The sequence below is a fragment of the Euleptes europaea genome, chromosome 3 (genome assembly GCF_029931775.1).
Source record: "Euleptes europaea isolate rEulEur1 chromosome 3, rEulEur1.hap1, whole genome shotgun sequence".
NCBI classification, from domain to species: domain Eukaryota; kingdom Metazoa; phylum Chordata; class Lepidosauria; order Squamata; family Sphaerodactylidae; genus Euleptes; species Euleptes europaea.
The window spans coordinates 17,594,091-17,614,236 of NC_079314.1; the positions used below are offsets into that span (position 1 = coordinate 17,594,091).

At 51.4% G+C, this 20,146-nt stretch overlaps 1 protein-coding gene across 3 annotated transcripts in view; it reads left to right on the forward strand.

Annotated features, from left to right (window-relative positions):
- Positions 1-4,434: 4,434 nt before the first annotated feature.
- Positions 4,435-20,146, forward strand: part of APLP1 (amyloid beta precursor like protein 1) — a 55,870-nt gene continuing 40,158 nt past the window's right edge. For 2 of the 3 annotated variants that reach the window (XM_056846211.1, XM_056846212.1), the window contains exons 1-5: positions 4,474-4,542; positions 12,464-12,631; positions 15,807-15,936; positions 17,731-17,843; positions 19,112-19,290. In XM_056846211.1, the coding sequence (XP_056702189.1) occupies positions 12,467-12,631; positions 15,807-15,936; positions 17,731-17,843; positions 19,112-19,290 (587 nt within the window). In that variant the 5' untranslated portion in view covers positions 4,474-4,542; positions 12,464-12,466. Of the gene's footprint in view, positions 4,543-12,463; positions 12,632-15,806; positions 15,937-17,730; positions 17,844-19,111; positions 19,291-20,146 lie in introns of all 3 variants that reach the window. The other variant, XM_056846210.1, reaches the window with a different exon arrangement.

Here is a 20,146-nt window from a genome sequence, read left to right on the forward strand (position 1 = left end):
GGCCTTAAAAGGCACAATAAAACTATCCCAGTAAGGTCAGGGCAAAACCTTTTTTTAAAAAAAAAAAACAGTTTGTGGGGGTGGGTGGGAAATAGTACACTTGTTGTGGGCGCTACAAGGAGAGCACAGTGGTTCCAGCAAGCTCCGATAGAAAGGGGAGGGGCCGTGGGCAGAGCATCTGCTTGGCATGCAGAGGGTCCCAAGTTCAATCCCTGGCATCTCCACTTAAAGGGACGAGGCAAGTAGGTGATGTGAAAGACCTCAGCCTGAGACCCTGGAGAGCAGCTTCCAGTCTAAGTAACAATACTGACTTTGATGGACAATACTGACTTTGATGGGTCGAGGGTCTGATTCAGCATAAGGCAGCTTCATGTGTTCATGTAAGACCAACCTCATGCATGCGCATTCCAGTGAGGTTCCCGCCCAGAAGGTACTTCAGTGGCAAGATTTCACTGGGGGGGGGGGGGGAGAGCTCCTGTTCCTTCACTGTTGCCTGACAGGAAGAAACTCAACAGGGGAAGCATGGAAATGACAGTCTTCCCCAGTTGGACTTCTTCCTCCGTGCAGCCCTTAGTAGCCTGGAAACAAATAAAGGTGGAAAACTGATTCGGCTCTTGCACACTGGATAATAAAACCCAGACCCATGTAAAGCGACCGAGTGGAGGTGAGAGGGAGAAGGATTGCGCTCGCTAGTCCTGCCCCCCAACGAGGGTTGTCAGGTCCCTCTTTGCCACCAGCAGGAGGTTTTGGGGGCAGAGCCTGAGGAGGGCGGGGTTTGGGGAGAGGAGGGTCTTCAATACCATAGAGTCCAATTGCCAAAGCGGCCGTTTTCCCCAGGTGAACTGATCTCTATCGGCTGGAGATCAGTTGTAATAGTGGGAGATCTCCAGCTAGTACCTGGCGGTTGGCAACCCTAGCCCCAACCTAGGTGCTTTTAGCGAAGGCAGAGACGACGCGTGTAAAACTGTACACGCATAGATTCTAGACGCGTGAGGTCCCAAACGCTGGGCCGTTGGGAGCCAAACCGATTCCTCACTCCCGCCCCGCCCCCAAGCGCACACACACAAGTTTTCACGCCAGCCGAGAAAAGAGCTCAGAGTCGGCCATTCAGACATTTGGAAGTTACAGGTCATCTCCATGAGCATTTGGAAGTTACAGGTCATCTCCATGAGCATTTGGAAGTTACAGGTCATCTCCATGAGCATATCAGGAGAGCTGGCTTCAGACAAATAAAGCACATGTGTGTGCCAAGCAGGATTCCGCATTCAAGTGGCCACCGAGGGAGGAAGCTTAGCGGTGAAGGGCATATATACCCGGGTTTGGTTTCCCCACTCACCCACCTCCTGCAGTATACCGGGGTGTCTCTGAGCAGGGCTGTCTTAACAACATTATAGGCCCCCAGGCAAAGCAGTGCACTGGGGCCCCTACCTAAAGGTAAAGGTCCCCTGTGCAAGCACCAGGTCATTCCTGACCCATGGGGTGACGTCACATCCCGACGTTTCCTAGGCAGACTTTGTTTGCGGGGTGGTTTGCCAGTGCCTTCCCCAGTCATCTTCCCTTTACCCCCGGCAACCTGGGTACTCATTTTACCGACCTCGGAAGGATGGAGGGCTGAGTCCACCTTGAGATGGCTGCCTGAAACCGACTTCTGTTGGGATCGAACTCAGGCCGTGAGCAGAGCTTGGACTGCAGTACTGCAGCTTACCACTCTGCGCCACGAGGCTCTTCGGGGGCCCTACCTACACAACCAATAATAAAATAATAAAAATGTAAACAGTGGATAAAATTAAAGATATATTTATAGGGTAGCCAGGTCCCTCTTCGCCACTAGTGGGAGGTTTTGGGGGCGGCACCTGAGGAGGGTGGGGTTTGGGGAGGGGAGGGACTTCAATGCCATAGAGTCCAATTGCCAAAGCGGCCATTTTCTCCAGGGGAACTGATCTCTATCGGCTGGAGATAGATGTAATAGCAGGAGATCTCCAGTTAGTACCTGGAGGTTTCAGTCCAAGCATTATTATATGCATATTTGGAAGTTTAATACAATTGTATAATTACTTTGTAAATACTACAACGTTGCAATTGGGAATTTCATTGCTAACTGTGTGTTTTGTATCCTGTTATTGGATCGTGTATCCATGTAACTAAAATCAATCTGATAAATAATTCTGATTAGAACTTATAGAATTGGTATAATAGATTATTTATTAGACCACAAGGGCTGTTTCTTTGTAGTACCTGGAGGTTGGCAACCCTATATATTTATTGCTGCTTCCATAATGAACATTTCTCACATTATACTTCAGTATCCTTAATCCATAGGGTTGCCAAGCTCCACGTTGAAGCCCCTCCCTTACCAAGCCCCGCCTTCCTGAGGCTCCGCCCCAAAAACCTTCCACCGGTTGAGAAGAAGGACCTGGCAACCCTATCAATCCAACCCCAAACTAACATTAATATTGTTCGCTATCTTGAGTAAAACACATGCTAAATATGCAAGTCACAACGTGCCGGCGCGTTAAGACGGCCCTGCCTCTGAGCACGCACAGAGCGCCACTCCCTCAGGCCTAGGGTTGCCAACCTCCAGGTAATAGCTGGAGATCTCCCGCTATTACAACTGATCACACTGAACTGTATCCCTTGAGGAACTATGAACCTGACTTGAAACAGTATTGGATCGAGGATTAATGACAAATTACCAGACTTTGGATTTTATAATGGGATTTGATTGAACATGGGGCTGAAGAAAACATCTTGAAATGGCCGTCCCCCAGCTCATTCTTTTTGGATTATACCAATCATTGGATATCCTACTTGAATTGGACTTTTTCAACTATATTGTAAAGATAAATTGCATATTTGCATCTATAACACAAAGAAAAATTGTACACCTGAATGGCTGACATCAAGTGAATCTTATGTATTATAGTAGCAGGATAAGTATTTGTTGTATAGCACTTGTTGTAATTTGTCCTAATCACAAATAATAATTTTGTAATTTTGTACCTTGACTGCTGATTTCCAAAACTGCCAGGTAGTAGCAGGAGATCTGCTAATTCAACTGATCTCCAGCTGATAGAGATCAGATCACCTGGAGAAAAATGGCCGCTTTGGCCATTGAACTCTGTGGCATCGAAGTCCCTCCCCTCCCCCAAACCCCGCCCTCTTCAGGCTCCGCCCCCCAAAATCTCCCGCCGGTGGCAAAGAGGGTCCTGGCAACCCTATCTCCAGCCGATACATCACAATGGGTAGCTGTGTTAGTCTGTCTGCAGTAGTAGAAAAGGGCAAGAGTCCAGTAGCACCTTAAAGACTAACAAATATGTATATATATATACATGCACACACACAAACATATTATATATACACACACACACACACACACACACACATGCATATATATATATAAATATATATATATACACATACATATACACACACATGCGCATATATATATACACACATATACACACACATGCGCATATATATACACACACACATATACATGTATATGTGTGTATACCTATATATACACACACACACTATATATGTGTGTGTATACACACACACATATATATACATATATATATACACACACATATATACACACACTATATGTGTGTGTGTATGTATATGTGTATATATGTGTGTGTGTGTGTGTGTGTGTGTGTATGTATATATATATATATATATATATGTTTGTGTGTGTGCATGTGTATATATATACATATTTGTTAGTCTTTAAGGTGCTACTGGACTCTTGCCCTTTTCTACTACTCCAGCCGATAGAGATCAGTTCACCTGGAGTAAATGGCCGCTTTGGCCATTGGACTCTATGGCGCCGAAGCCCCTCCCCTCCCCAAACCCCGCCCTCCTCAGGCTCCCCCCCCCCCAAACCTCCCGCCGCTTGCAAAGAGGGACCTGGCAACCCGCACTCCTCCCCGACGCGCAGAACGGACGGCGGGGCCGGCAGGGAGCCGGAGCCCCCAGCTCTCCTTCCTCCCCTCCCTCCCTGTCGGGAAGCCCCCCCTGCCGAGCCAGCCGCCCTCCCTCCCTCCCTCCGTCCCCCCCCTCCCTCCGTCCCCCCCCCATCGCTAGCCGGGCCGGCTCCTCCCTCCCGGGCGCTACGTCGCGGCTGGGCTGGCCGCAGGCAGGCAGGCAGGCGGGCGGGGCGAGGCCGGCCAGCGCGGGCGGGGCCGAGCGGCAGGCTGCAGCAGAAGCAGCGGCGGCAGCAGCAGCAACAGCAGCAGCAGCAGCGAGGGCGGCGGGGCCAGCGCCTCCTGTCACAGCCCAGCCGGGAGCCGCCGCCGCCGCAGCAGCAGCAGCAGCAGCAGCGCCCGGGGAGGGGGACGCGCTGCTTCCCGCCCCCCGCTTTGCTCCGCTCGCCCTCCGCCCAGGAACCGCAGCAGCAGCAGCAGCCCGAGTCTCGGCCGAGCCGTGGCCATGGCTGGGGCGGCGGGATGCGCCTCCGCCGTCGCGCGCCGTCTCCTCGCGCTCCTCGCCCTGCTCGCCTCTTCCAGCCGCCCCGGAGCGACGGCGGCCAACACCCAGGTGAGGCCGCCGAGGGGCGGGGCGGGGCCGCCGCTGCTGGACGGGGCGGCGGGGGGGGGGGCGTGTGCCTGAGGATGGCGCGTTGAACCGGGGGGGGGGGTTTTGCCCAAGGTCACCTGGGCGGGGAGAGGCTGCCTTTTTTCCCCACGGTGGGTCGCCGTGTTCGTCTGTCTGCAGTAGTAGAAAAGGGCCACAGTCCAGGAGCGCCTTACAGACGAACAAGAATATTTTCTGGCAGGGTAGGAGCTCATGCCTTAAAGACGAGCAAGACTATTTTCTGTAGTAGAAAAGAGCAAGGGTCCGGTAGCACCTTAAAGACGAACACGAATATTTTCTGTAGTCAAAAAGGGCCAGGGTCCAGTAGCACCTTAAAGACTAACAAAAATATTTTCTGGTAGGGTGTGAGCTTTCGTGAACCACAGCTCCCTTCTTCAGATACAGCTAGAATGTCACTACGAATATTTTCTGGCAGGGGATGAGCTCATGCCTTAAAGATGAACAAGAATATTTTCTGTAGTAGAAAAGAGCAAGGGTCCAGTAGCACCTTAAAGACGAACAAGTATATTTTCTGGCAGGGGATGAGCTTTCGTGAGCCACAGCTCGCTTCTTCAGAAAGCTCATCCCCTGCTAGAAAATATTCTTGTTCGTCTTTAAGGTGCTACCGGACTCTTGCCCTTTTCTACTACTGCAGACAGACTAACACGGCGACCCACTGTGGAAAATATTTTCTGGCAGGGGATGAGCTTTCGTGAGCCACAGCTCACTTCTTTCTTTCTGAAGAAGCGAGCTGTAGCTCACGAAAGCTCATCCCCTGCCAGAAAATATTTTTGTTCGTCTTTAAGGTGCTGCTGGACTCTTGCTCTTTCCTTTTTTTTATTATGATTCTGTACCACCTTAAAGGGATCGTGTCTTGGGCAGGCAAGTGGGAAAGATGGGAGGGGGGGCCAACACCTACGCCCCTCTCGGGAAGCCATCTTCGGGATCTCGCTTTGCCTTGGGCACCAGGACGGAAGGAAGGGTGGAAGCGGGCGTCTTTGGCTTCCCCGGGAGGGCAAACGTGGAGGGGCATCTACTCCCTCCCCTCTGATGGAGAGGCAGCGTTGCCAAGATGATTCAAAGGCCATTTGTGCACGGGAGGTTTTGCCTTGGATTTGCCTCTCTCTAGAAGCACCTTTTTCCCATCCAAATTCTCAAAACTCAAAAATAAGCCTCCGCCCCCGCAGAGTTTTGAGAATTCAGATGGGGAAAATGTGCATCTAGAGAGAGGCAAAACCTCCCATGCATAAATGGCCAAAGATACCCTGGCCTAGAGTCTCTTTTTTTGGCCCCAGATATTGCTCCTGTCAAGGGTCGGGGGTCTACCAGTTCCTGGGGAGGGGGGGTGATGTCCATCTCTGGCTACTGATCTTGTTTGCATTGAAGTCCTGCCTAAGGCAGGGGGGTGTTCCCCCATCCTGCCTTGGATAGCCTCTCTCTAGCACTCCCAAAAGGGACCTCCTAGGATCTATCCCTCTCACAGTGTCTCTGGGCTTAAGCAGAGGTTCCTCTTTCCAAGGAAGGCCGAGCCCCTGTAGAGTCACTCCAAAGGTGGCCTGGACAACCGTCTCCTTAGGATCGGGGCCTACAGGGGCTGCCGGCGGCATGCAGGCTGAAAGGTGCCCGGTGGAATCGCCCATCCGACATCTTAGCTGTGGTACCCACTGCTGCCTTGGGGAACGGTGTGGCGCCAAGACGCTCTGCGACTTGGCATCTTACCTGCCCGGGACCCTCTAACTGAGTAGCCACTTTGGCCTGCAGTCTTCTTTTCTGCCCGCCTTCTCCTGGCCTCATCGCCAGCTGCCCCGGGTGTCATTGGCTCTAGAGGAGGTGGGCAAACCCTTTTGGGAGGCTGCAGATGTCTCCTGCTGAAAGGAGAGTCACCAACCAGTCGTCTGCCTTTTCTTGGCCTGCAGGGGTTGGGTGCAGAGGCTGTTCTAGCGGAGCTCTGTCCTGGGCACTCTGAACCAGACGCCTGGCTTTTTGAGTTCTTTGCAGTGTGCCCGTGTATGGGGTAGGAAGGCGTCTAACCCACCCCCCACCCCCCGTACATTTGCTTAGCTCCTTGGGGGAAATTGTCTGCAGCTTACAGCCTGGGTGGCTTATTGCATCAGAAAAACCGTGGCTGTGTTTGCAATTTGTGGGAACTTAAAATGCTAAATAGCCTACCCCCAACATTAGAAACAGATTGTGGAGAGACTGCGACGTACCAGAGGGATTTTCAGGTGTGGGAGAACATACGAACACATGAAGCTGCCTTATATTGAATCAGACCTTTGGTCCATCCAAATCAGTATTGTCTACTCAGACCGGCAGCGGCTCTCCAGGGTCTCAGGCAGAGGTCTTTCACATCACCTACTTTCCTAGTCCCTTTAACTGGAGATGCCGGGGATTGAACCTGAGACCTTCTGCATGCCAAGCAGATGCTCTGCCACTGAGCCAACGTCTTTCCACAAGAAGATGAATGGCGGAAGAGAAGCAACTGTGGCCTTTTGATCAAAGGTGTGACCCCCCACCCCCAGACATACACACACACTGGGGTAGAGCACAGAAATCTCCCCCTCCCCCCGACTCCTTAACTGGATTCTGGTTCCTTCAGGGTCATGTGAACCACATTAAGCCCTAAGGGAGGCAGGGTCTTACTTTGTTCCTGTAGGCCCTCTAACTCCGCATGGTTTTTAAAAGGGTCAGATACAGTCACTGAAGATAGTTGTGTTGATGGACAATGGAGATCTCAAGTGGAATGGAGCTTCCATGATTAAAGGCAGCATACTTTCTTTTATTTGTCGAGGCTGAAAGGCAAGCAAAGGGTCATGTCTCTTGTTGGTGAGCGTCTTGAGATATCTGGCTGGCAGTTGTTGAAGACCGAATGCTGAGTTTGATGGTCCCTTGGTCTGATCCACCAAGGCAGTTCCCATTGGTTGGGAAAGAGATTGACATCCCTCCCCCCCAATCAACAATGAAGCCCGTAGTGGCCATATCCATCAAGGCCTTCCTTGGGTTGCCTTGCTTTGGTTAATAGTGTTTGGGAAGTGTGGGCTATGAGCATCAGAAGCTGTCTTATTTATTGGTCCATCAAAGACAGTATTGTCTACTCTGGCTGGCAGCTGCTCTCCAGAGTCTTAGGCAAAGGTCTTCTGCGTGTCCTATTATGTGATCTTTTAAATTGGAGATGCCGGGGATTGATCCTAGGGCCTTCTGCATGCTGAGCTGATGCTCTACCACTGAGCCACAACCCCTCCCCGTTGGCTCTGAATTCCCCGCTCAGGCTGGTAGCAGCTCTCTATGGTCTCAGGAGGAGAAAGGTCTTTCCACAACAACTGCTTGAGAACCTCTTAATTGGAGATGCCAGGGATTGAACCTGGGACCTGCTGCGTGCAAAACTTGTGCTATATCCTTGAGCCACGGTCCCTCCTCAAGTAGAAGGGTACTATATAGGAACATATGATGCAGCCTTATGATGAGGCAGGCCATTGGCCCATCAAGCTCAGTGTTGTCTACTCTGGCTGGCAGCTGCTCTCCAGGGTCTTAGGCTGAGATTTTTCACATTAGCTCTTACCTGGCCCTTTTAATTGGAGATGCCGGGGACTGAACCTGGGACCTTCTGAGGGCAATGCCTGTGCCATGGCCCCTAACTTTAATAAACACATGATACTACCTTGTGTTGAGTCAACTATTGGTCCCTTGAACTCTGAATTGCTTGTCCAGGCTGGCAGCAGCACCTTAATCAACACTGCAGGAGGAGAAAGCTCCTCACCGACATTGGCTACCTGAGATCCTTCCGCTAGGGCTGAACTTGGGACAGGTTTCTTCCCTTTAGGAAACTGCCTCACACCGGAGTCATCCCATTGGTCTGTCTAGTTGGGTTTTGTCTACTCTGACTGGCAGCAGCTTTCTAGGGTCTGGGTGGGAGTTCTTTCCTAATGCCCACTACCTTTAACTGGAGATGCCAGGGATTGAATCAGGACCTTCTGTCTACAAAGAAATGTTCTGCTACTGAGTCAAGATCCTTCCCCCAAAATACTGTTTTAGGTAGTCTAGAGATTAGATAGATAGATAGATAGATAGATAGATAGATAGATAGATAGATAGATAGATAGATAGATATTGTGTCCAGCATTATTCCATTTCAGTTTTCATTACATAGGTAAATAGTCTGGGAGACTTAAAATGTAAGCATTTCTTGTTGTGGGGGGTAGATTAGTGCTTGAGAGATTTCTGGAACCCAATTAGTATGTGAGGAATCATTTCGTTCTGGTCCTAACTGGGGTTCTGGCCCATGTGAACAGAGGAAGCCCCCCCCCCCCGTGTCAATTGTTCTTCTCTCTCTCCCCAGCCCATCACTGGCTCTTTCCTCTTTTTTTCTTTTTAGCAGTGCCCCCCTCCCAATCTCTGCTGCTCGAATGAATAGCGAAGAGCTGATGTAAAGCACCGGAGTAAGGAAATCCCCTACTCTGGAAATAAACCTGGTCCGCTCTCTTGGTTTTTCTGGTGGGATCCTTGCTCTCTGGCTGCGATTGCTCCAGAAATGTTTTTGGGTTTTTTTTTTGAGGGGGGAAGGAGTGATCTGACTCCTTGGGCCTCACGAATGAAAGATGCTTATCCTACCTCTTCTCTCCCCCCCACACACTCACACACACACACTCCTGTTGGCGAGAAGCCCACCCTGCCTCCATCTCCCAGAACCAGCTGGCGCTGAGATGCGCGGACAGCTTGCATCAGCTGAAGAGGACGGGATGGGGGGGCAGCACCGAGGGAGGCTGAGAAAACAGAACAGATCCCCCCCTCCATCCCCGCCTCCTCGGCTTCTCCCTCTTCCTCTTAAGAGATTTCAGCTGTCCCCTTCTGTGAGACACAGGCCACTGCTTTCTGCGCCAGCTTCCACCTTAGCTTTTTTGCTTTTTTCCCCCTGCAGCGCCCCCCTCCCCAGTTATGAGATTCAATGTGGGGGGGGAACAGGTGGAAGCTTTCTCTCCCTTCTATCTCATCTCACTAAGTGCTGCAAGGGGAGGAGGGGGAGATTAGTAGTGCATTTATTAATCCCGGTGCCAATTAACTGCTTCCCTGCCGTCCCGGATCCCAGTTTCCAGCTACCTCTTTGTCACGGTCGGCTCCCCACCCCGGCTTCACACGCCCACACACCAGATTCTCGGGCAGGGTGCAGGTTTAGGAAGGAAGGGCCAGCCCCTCTTTTCATGCCTAACCCCGTTCCACCCCGGCCCTGAGGGAGGTCATCGCGCCGCCGTATGATTACGGCCGTGGCGTGTAATCGCTCCCAAGCAGCGGCTTAGCCACAGGATCCAACTTAATCTGGGCCTGACTTCTCCACAGTTCTCCCCGTTCTCTGCCATGTGTGCATGCACACACTCTCTCTTTTTCGTGTGCACGCAGACTTTGAACAGGTGTCCAGTCGTACCTGAGATCTCTTTTGGACACCCTCCTTGGTTTCTGATGGCAATTTGGTTTTGGGAACGTTTTCACTCACCTTCGGGATCTAACACTGCCCTCCTGCAATTATGGAAGCCTTAAGGATAACCTGTTTTGTTTTGGGTTGCGCTTTATCCTTGAGGTGTGCGAAACCTTAAAAACCCATTTGCCTGCAGAAGCCACACTGGGTTAAATGCCCGTGTGAAAGGGGCTCCAAGACTAACTAACAAAACTGGATTCCGGCGTAAGCTTGCAGGTACTAGGGCCCACTTCTTCAGATGCAGTGAGTGGATATTGTAACTATGCAGTTATGTTATTTGTGCATGGGGAGGTGTTGGAGGGGGGGAACCCAGTAGCAGGGTCAAGAGGCCACAAAATGCAGGGGGCACTGAGTGGAACTATCCGTGTGCGTAACAATTCAAATCGAATCCAGAAAATTCCACACCATTCTCTATTTTGGTTTGGCTTTTTTGCACCTGCCATGGGTGGGGGAGTCCCAGTTTAGTTTAGTATTTGTGGTGTCCCTTAGTTGTTAAGGCGTTAGTCCTCATGGTGCCGATAAATTACTGTTGTTATTACAACAGCCCCCCCCCCCCCGGAATTGCATCCACTTTTCCCTGTTCTGTCTTTTTCCACCTGGGAGGCTCCTGTACAGATACATCCATCCTTACCCCCCTTTCCTTAGCCCCCCCCCATTCTGAAGCCACTTGGGGCATTATTGGGGAGCCGCTTGGGGAGGGGCTGTGGCTTAGTTTATAGAGCATCTGCTTGGCATGCAGAAGGTCCCAGGTTCAATCCCTGGCATCTCCAGTTAAAGGGACTAGGCAAGTAGGTGATGTGAAAGACCTCTGCTGGAGACCCTGGAGAGCCGCTGCCCATCTCAGTAGATAATACTGACTTTGATGGACCTTGATGATCTGATTCAGTATAAGGCAGCCTCCTGTGTTCATTCTTCCCTGCACCCCGGCCCTTGAGTTGTTGTGTTCACTTGTGGACCCGGGTCAAAAAATTGTGGTTCTCCCCGTCCCCCGGTACACACCCACATGTTTGAACTGAAGCAGGATTCGGGCTGTAAGGAAAGAAAGAGAGGAGTTGAGTATTTGCAGTCTGGTTGATCTGGAACCATCTCTGCTTCTGCCATGGTCCCGAACCTATGGCCCTTTTCTAGTTACACCCCCGTGCCAATCGCTGCCACTCATAAACCAAACCCTCTGGTGGTTTCGAGGCCCTTGTGATGGTCTCCCGTCCTAGGCTCAGAGCCATTGCCCCCTTGTTTCTCCAGCATCTGGTTCCTGTATCTCCTTCAACCCTGCCTCTGCTAAAATCCTCACTTACAATTATAAGTTTTAAAACTCAGACGCTGGAGGTCTTGTCTCCCTTATGGGATCCACGCCCCTTTGTTTGTGCCAGTTGAATAGGGTCACATGAAGCTGCCTTATACTGAATCAGACCCTTGGTTCATCAAAGTCAGTATTGTCAACTCAGACCGGCAGCGGCTCTCCAGGGTCTCAGGCAGGGGTCTTTCACATCACCTGCTTGCCTAGTTCCTTTAACTGAAGATGCCGGGGATTGAACCTGGGACCTTCTGCATGCCAAGCAGATGCTCTACCACTGAGCCACAGCCCCTCCCCTATAGGGTCCTCGTGTCATTCTTTTGGTGAGGTTGGGAGAACTGATGGAAACGGGGTGTGTTGCTGAGGCCGGCAGAGACTGGAGACCTCGAACCCATTGCTGTCAGGGTGTGATAAGAAGATCAAGCAGCCCTGCCTGTTTCTCTCGCCCCTTTTTGCCTGCCTTTTGGGTAGCGGCTGCTTGGTCCGGAGGCCCCATCCGCCCTCTGGCATGATACCTGACCAGAGAGCCGGGATACTGTGAGAAGCTGTGCCTCCTGAAATTGGGAGGAAGGAATCCGAGAGGGAAAGAGCTTTGCAGGAGGGATGGATGCAAGCGTGGAGCGATCCTGGGTGGAGGAGCAGAGAGTAGGAGGCGGTTGTGGGGAAGGGGGCGCGAGGGAGAGAAAAGAGGAGGGGCCGCCTAGTGGGAGGGGGCTCGAGGCGAGGAAGTGGCCGAGGGAGGGGGCCGGTGATGCAGTATTAATTTCCATCTGGGAGCTGGTCTCCATGGCAACAGAGAAGATCCGGCAACTCCATGGGGAGCGGTTGCCACGGCAACAACATCCCCGTCGTTGCTGAGGAGAAGACACAGAGAGAGGGAGCGATGGTACAAACAAGGATGGGGGAAGGGAGGAAAAGGGACTGGGCAGGTGGATGCCCCATTGGGGCGGGTCAGGAGGGACATCCCTCTGGGCAACCCGACTCTGCCATCAGCCGTAGAAGCAAACCCATGGGTGTCCCTCCCCCTGCCCAGCGAGATCAGCCAGATCAGGGCTCTTTGTGATGACTGAAGGTCTCTGTGGAGCATTGGGGGGGCTTACGTCCCTTCTCTTGCTGTCTTGCAGGTGATGGGAGCCGCCCTCGGCCCGCCGTTGGGGGACCCCCAGGTTGCCATGTTCTGTGGGAAACTGGTGTTGCACCTCAACGTACAAACAGGCCGGTGGGAGCCGGACGCCTTTGGCACCCACACTTGCTTCCACACCACTGAAGACATCCGCAGCTACTGCCAGGAGGTACCAAGCCCCCGTTCAGCCCCCCAAAGCTCACTCGGGTAGAAGAAGGGGCACCCCTTTTCACACCCTGCCCCTTTTCTTTCCTCTCAGCCCACACAGCTAACCCCTGCCTTTCGAGCAGCCAAAACCACCTTCCTAACCCTGCTCTCGAACTCAGTTGCCCTGCTAATCTGACCCCCAATTAAAGCTATTCTTGCCAGGCTGGCCAACTGGCCATCTTTTCCACTGTACTAAAACCAGGTCCCAAGAAAGAGTACAAGGGTGCTGATAGTTTTGGAAGCGGAATGGGGCTGCAGGACCACCCCGCAACCTCTCCCTTTCGGCTCTGAGATCTTCGAGACAACCAGTGCTCAAAAGAAATTACCCCACCGAAATGTTGTCCCTTTGCAGGTTGGCAAGCCGATATGCCAAGGGAACGCTGCCCTCAGCTAGAGTTACGTTATCGGCATGACATGTTCATGCAAAAAGCGCCAGCATCCAAAGTGTGGTCAGGCACCCACAAGTTAGGGATTTGCGCATCCCGCCTTGAATGCACAAACATCCGGTGATGTTGCCACTTGATAGAATGCACGTGCCAAGCGGTGACATCTTTCTTGAGTATGATAAACACCCCGCTGACTAACAATCCATGAGGTAGCCCTGCTCTCTCTCCTGATCTACAATGCACATTGCTATTTTCAACACCCGCGTGCCAGCACCGTTGTGAATATTATTGGCAGCGCCACCCCAGCTGAGGATGCCCAAGTTCTGTTTACACATCACAGATGCTATTTACCACCCTGCCCTTGCTCGGTGGAGCTCAGGTCTGCATACGTCATTCTCCTCTCTGCCATTTTTTAATCCTCACAACAGCCCTATGAGGTAGGTTAGGCCCACCATTACCCAAGTGAGCTTCATGGCTACTGCAGCCCAGTTCTCCGTCTGGGGCTAAGCTGAATCTCAGCACCTTGATCAAGGAAGCCCGATGGCCAGCTCAAAGCTATCTGTTTATATGGACCATCCTATGCCCGGTGAAACTACGTAATCCAGACAATACCGCTGTGCTGTCAACAGGGAACAGTGAATTGTGCAAAGGCTGATGAATGGCATGAAAGGGTACAACCGAACGTGTGCGAGAAGCCCACGGAATTGATGCTGTAAAATCTGCCATAATACACTGAGATGTGAGAGAGAGGACACCCAGAGCAGAGTTGGGTCAGGCAAGTGTGTAGGGTACTGGTTAGGAGCGGTAGACTCTAATCTGGAGAATCAGGTTTGATTCCCCACTCCTCCACGTGAGCGGTGGACTCTAATCTGGAGAACTGGGTTTGATTCCCCACTCTTCCACATGAAGCCTGCGGGGTGACCTTGGGCTAGTCACGGTTCTCTCCGAACTCTCTCAGCCTCACCTCCCTCACAAGGTATCTGTTGTGGGGAGAGGAAGGAAAGGAGATTTTAAGAGTGTTTGATTCTCCTTAAAAGGTAGAGAAAGTCGGCATATAAAAACCAATTCTTCTTCTCTTCTTTTATGGTGTGACAACATGTTTTTTAGTCTTGTACCCTGCCTTGGGCGCCTTTTCATGAGGAAAGGCACCTTAGTAAACATTACAAAGAAACCCTTCTCGGCCCGCAATCTTGCTCGAACAAAGTAGATTGGCACCTTCCATCCTAGCCTCCCTGGCAGGATGGTTGTGATTGATAAAAAATCGGATAACCTTATTTCTGGATTAAAGGGGATTTGGTTATGCAGGAAAGACTCAAGTGAGCCAGCCAAGCCAATACATTGGGGGAGGGTGGGGAGACCTTAGAAGGCACTAGGAATTTTTGGCCAGGACAATTTTTTTCCTGAGTGCAAATCCTCCCAACAGCACAGCTGCATCCCATAATGCTTTTGCCAGCTGTTCTGCAGAACCCTTGTATCTCCTGCATCTCAGCGTATTAGCTAACAGTAATCTTTATGGTAGCTTTATGGCATTAGTTCTACGGGGCTCTTGCATTTATCCCATCCGTTCGGTTGTACCCTTTGATGCCCTTTATCGGTTTCTGTACAAGTCAACACCATCCTTGAGACAGGGCACCCTCCTGCCCCACAAATCCCATGTGTACTGTATGAGACCGAAGCATTCTGTGGTGAACCGTACTTGCAGGCCCGTAAGATGTCCCGTTCCTGGGTGTCGCGTATGACCAAGCCCAGAATACAATCTAGATGAATTTGTTTTAGTTCCCTGGTTGAGGCTGAGTAAGCTTGGACCTGAGAGCCAGCGTGGTGTGGTGGTTAAGAGAGGTGGACTCCCATCTGGAGAACCGGGTTCGATTCCCCCACTCCTCCCCATGAAGCCTGCCGGGTGACCTTGGGCCAGATGCGGTTTTCTTAGAACTCTCTCAGCCCATGTGGAGGCAGGCAGTGGCAAACCACCTCCGGACGTCTCTTGCCCTGAAAACCCTGCAGGGTTGCCCTAAGACAGCTGTGCCTTGACATCAAAATTACACACACACACAAGTTTGGACCTATCCAGTACTTGGATGGGAAGCTATGTGCCATCTTTGGGTATGCTGCTCAGAGCTCCTTTGGAAGGAGGGAAGGGTGCAGATTTCGATATTTATCCTCTGCTTTTCTCCCCAACCGGGGCCCAAAGTGGCTTACAACATCATTCTCCCTTCTTCCATGTTATCCTCACAACAACAACCCTGTGAGGTAGTTTAGGCTGGGAGAGAGAGACTGGGCCAAGGTCACCAAGTTTCAAGTCAAGCCGTAGGCCATCACAATCTAAAACAGTATAGTAACAGGTTAAAATATACAAAACCAGAATCATTAAAAGAATACAAAAATTAAAAATTGCAATACACCCGTTCAGCTCTAACCAGCTTTACCGCCTTTCATGGTTTGCTTCGCCCTGATTTTCTTGGCCGCCTGGCCATACAGCGCCATTCTTTTGGAAATATACGGGTCCTTATCTGACAACAAATAGATTAATCTGTCAACATCAGATGACAATTGAAGGTCGGCAAGTGAGTTTCGCTGGCAAAGTGAGGATTCGAACCCAGATCGCCGAGATCGTAGTCCAGAATTCAAAGCATTGCGCCCCTCTGCCCGTTTCCCTTGTGTTGCCACCAGAAAAGGCTAGGAGGATCTTGTCCGTCTCCGTCCCTTTCTTCCAGGCCGTACTGTGATTATGCTTCTCTTCTTTTCCCCCAGGTGTACCCCGAGCTGCAGATAACCAATGCCGTGGAGGGCACCCAGCCCGTCACAATCGACAACTGGTGCAAGAAGGGGCGGCCCAAGTGCAAAAACCATCGGCACATCGTGGTGCCTTATAGGTGTCTGGGTAAGTGCCTGACGTGGGATGGCCCCCATGAACCAGCGTGATCTGGCGGGCAGGGGTAGTCCTATTGCTCATCAGCCCTGTGGGTCATGGAGAGCCAGCGTGGTGTAATGGCTAAGAGCGGCAGACTCTAATCCAGAGAACCGGGTTTGATTCCCCGCTCCTCCGCATGAGCGGCAGACTAAACCGTAGAACCAGATTCGATTCCCTGCTCCTGGACTCGACTTTCAGGCCAGCAGCGACCATGCTGAGAACTAATTTCCCAAAGGGGCCGGACCCTGATTCGGAATAGGACCGGGGCACTGTGAGAGAAATGGCTCAGGCAGGGGACGCTGTTTGTCCCAGGAGGGGATGAGTACATATGTGCTCATTTGCCGCACGTCCAGCCCCACAATATGGAGCCAGTGTGGAGTAGTAGTTAAGAGCAGCGGACTCTAATCTGGAGAGCCGGGTGTGATTCCCCACTCCTCCACATGAAGCCTGCTGGGTGACCTTGGGCCAGTCACAGTTCTCTTCGAGCTCTCTCAGCCCCACCTACTTCACATAAAAACATAAGAAAAGCCCTGCTAGATCAGATCAAGTCCAGCAGTCCGTTCACACAGCAGCGAACCAGGTGTCTGTTGTGGGGGAGGGGGAGGGGAGGCGATTGTCAGCCACGTTGAGACTCCTTTTAGTAGAGAAAAGTGGGGCATAAAAAACCAACTCTTCTTCTCCTCGCACTCTGTATAATGGGAATGAAAGTGAGTCAAGTCTATGATAAAAAGGGGTAGTGGGCGGGTGGTTGTCTTTGTTGCTTGTGAGCCATGATTCCTGGGGAATGCTGTCTCACAGATGAGGCTTGTTGCCAAGACTTGTTTGTAATCTTTCTGTTGTTGAGAGGCACTTAGGCTGCTTCCACGCATCACTGGATATTGCGCAATGGTGAAATAGCAAACCATGAATGGATTTTCTTGTGTGGACAATGATGGATGGCTACTATTGCACAACAGTGGTGCAATAGCCAATGATGTGTGGGTGCAATCTTAGAACTGGACTAGGTGAATGCATAAAGCTTCCTAATACTGAGTCAGACCCTTGGACTGCCAAGGACATTCTTGTCTACTCAGACCGGCTGCGGCTCTCCAGGTTGTTAGGTAGTTCATTCACCTCGCCTACTCTCTGATCCTTTTTAACTGGAAATGCTGGGGATTGAACCTGGAATCTTCTGCATTCCAAGCAGATGTTCTACCACTGAGCTACCACCCCGCTCCATAGGTGACTATGGATTACCTTTGAAGAGGAGTTGGTTTTTTATATGCCGACTTGCTCTACCACTTAAGGGAGAATCATAGAACCTCCCCACAACAGACACCCTGTGAGGTGGGGCTGAAAGAGCTCCAAGAGAGCTGTGACTAGCCCAAGGTCACCCAGCTGGCTTCATGCATAGGAGTGGGGAAACCAACCTGGTTCACCAGATTAGCGTCCGCCGCTCATCTGCAGGAGTGGGGAAACCAACCCAGTTCTCCAGATTAATGTCTACTGCTCCAAACCACCACTCTTAACCACTACACCACACTGGCTCTCAGGTGAGTCATTCCTTTGGGGCTGTCTAGCCCGGCACAGCTGGCTCTCCAAGAATTTCAGCAAGCGGCCCATCACACACACACACACACACACACACACACATGATGCTATCTTGAGATCCTTGGCACGGAGATGCCAGGGGTCGAACCTAGGACCTCGTGCATGCCAAACATGCTGTGCTGTTGAGTTGCAGGAGGGAACGACTCTTTCTTACTCTCTCTTTCCCATCCCCAGTGGGTGAATTTGTGAGCGAGGCGCTCCTTGTGCCCGACAAATGCAAGTTCCTGCATCAGGAGAAGATGGACTCGTGTGAGAGCTACTTGTATTGGCACAGCGTGGCCAAAGAGGTGAGCAGCCCTGGAGCTATTTTAGAGAAGAGGGAAATCTATTCCTTCTGCAAATGAAACCAAGTCCTTTGGAGATGAATGGGGACGAAGACATTGCAAAACCACACAGATTTTAAATCTTTGTCACGGAGTCCTCAAAGGGAGCGGTTGCTGGGCATTGTTTCTGGAAGAGGATTTTGTGTTAAAATCCCCAGAAGATTACATTGTGGGGTTCCAAATACAGGCCACCGTTCTGCGACGGGGCAGAAAAGCCACAGAATTCGGTTTCTTAATCACTGTTTCAGTGTGTGTGTGTTTTCCAAGTTTCTAGTCCTTATGAGTGTAAAGATATGGGGAGAAATGTTTTGGGCAACCCCTGGTGAAATCTCAGAAGGTGGAGGAGTTGTGGAGCAAGATTTCAAACAGCCGGGGGGTGGCGGCACGTGACACTTGCGAGCTCTGCCCTGTGACGAGCGAAAAGAACAAAATTTTGCCAAACTGTAGAGCAGAGGTTCCCAAACTGTGCTCCGAGGAGCACTTGGTGCGCTGCGAAACATCTCCTGGTGCTCCCGGAAGAGATCGGACAGAAAAATAGTACTGCCATTCGGTTTAGGATATAGTTGCTAGGTGAAAATGAGTGCTCCGTGGCGAATTTCTCTCTGGAAAAGTGCTCCAAGACTCAAAAAGGTTGGGAAACCCTGCTGCAGAGCATGTGCAAAATGAGAGAGATCGAATGCGTTCTGCTTCATCCTTGAGAATATGTACAGGTGGAAGAACTAGGCTGAGTTTTGATTTTATTTTATTAGCGTGCATCATTCAGGAGGTATTATTAAAGGACTAACTGAAGGATGCACTATTCCTAGGTTCATCCTTGTGTGCCATCAAGCTCCACATTCTGGATTGAAACTTAGATTCTCAGGTGCTCGGGGGGGCAGTTTGGATTGGGACTGCAGTGCTGGGGGAGAGGGGGCTTAAGCCCCCCCTCCAGTTACTTTCCTGACCTTTTCAGCCTCTGGGGCTGCTTGCCCCATTGGGGAAACTTAACATCTACCAATGGGGCTGTGTGCAGGGTAAACGCCAGCTCCCTGGAGGGATATCACGTTGAGAGAACGGCAGGGGTGGGCAGGCAGTCAGCACTCCTTTCTCCCCATGCCCGTGCTGGCACCCCCCTCTCCTTGAGCCCAGGGCAAGTGCCCCGAGCCAGACCCGCCCCCCAAGATCCAGCCCTGTTATTGGGCCCCCTGGTGCGCTTAGCAGCCTCCTGATACCGTCCTTCATCTGATTTGCAGGCCTGCAGCGGCGAGGAACTGGAGCTTCACAGCTACGGCATGCTGTTGCCCTGCGGGGCCGACCGCTTCCGAGGGGTCGAGTACGTGTGCTGCCCCTCTCGTCCCGCCCCCATCCGGGTAGAACAAGCCACCGAGGCCCCTCCGGGCCTCGCCCATCTGAGGGCAGAAGCGCTGTACAGGTGAGCAGGCGGCCCCAAATCGCAAGCGTCCTCCACCCCTTAGGAAGATACCGAGCATTTATAGTTTAGAGTGTTCAGAAGCGCTCTGCTTCAAGCGAATTTTACGACCCTACAAGGTGGAGCAGCGTGCTTATCCCAGTGTTGCAGGCGAGACGTTGAGATTAAGTAAGGGTGCTTGTCTTAAAAGCTGATTAGCAAGATTCAAACTGGAGGGTTCCAGATTCGCAGCGAAGTTACTTACCTGTAAGGCTACGCAAGGTCTTATTTTGCTTATTTTCCAGAAACAGGGTATAAGAGAAACGTTTCACAACTTTCGAAAGGCTTCACAAGTTTCTTTTGAAGTTAGCCAGCTGGAATTCAGCTTTCTGGCTGCACGAACTGTTGGAAACTTGTTTCTTCTTTTTTTATCGAAACACAGGAGGTCTGTTTTTCATTTCATGCCTGTATGATTGCATTTCATGAACACCCCCCCCCCCCCAATAAAAGCTGTCTGCTTCAAGATCTCAGTCTGGACACCCCAGCGCGTTTTCATGTATGTTCACAAAATTGTGAGCCTGTGTTCTAATTCAGATCCAGCACGGTGCGCTAGTCCAAGCGTCTGACTAAGCCTGGCAGACCTGGATTCAAATTCCTCCTCGCCCATGAAGCTAACTGGGCAAACCTTCAGCCGGCCACCCTTTCTGAGCCTACCTTGCAAGATTGTTGTGTGAGGAAAGGGGGAGAGCCGCATTCGCCACTGTAGTGCCCCAGAGTAACAAGATAAGTTTGTTTTCAAATACGTCCTACCGATCTCTTCCACTCAGTTTGCTGCCATCCAGGTAGGAGTTGTGCCAACCTATTCAGGGTACTTCCGGAA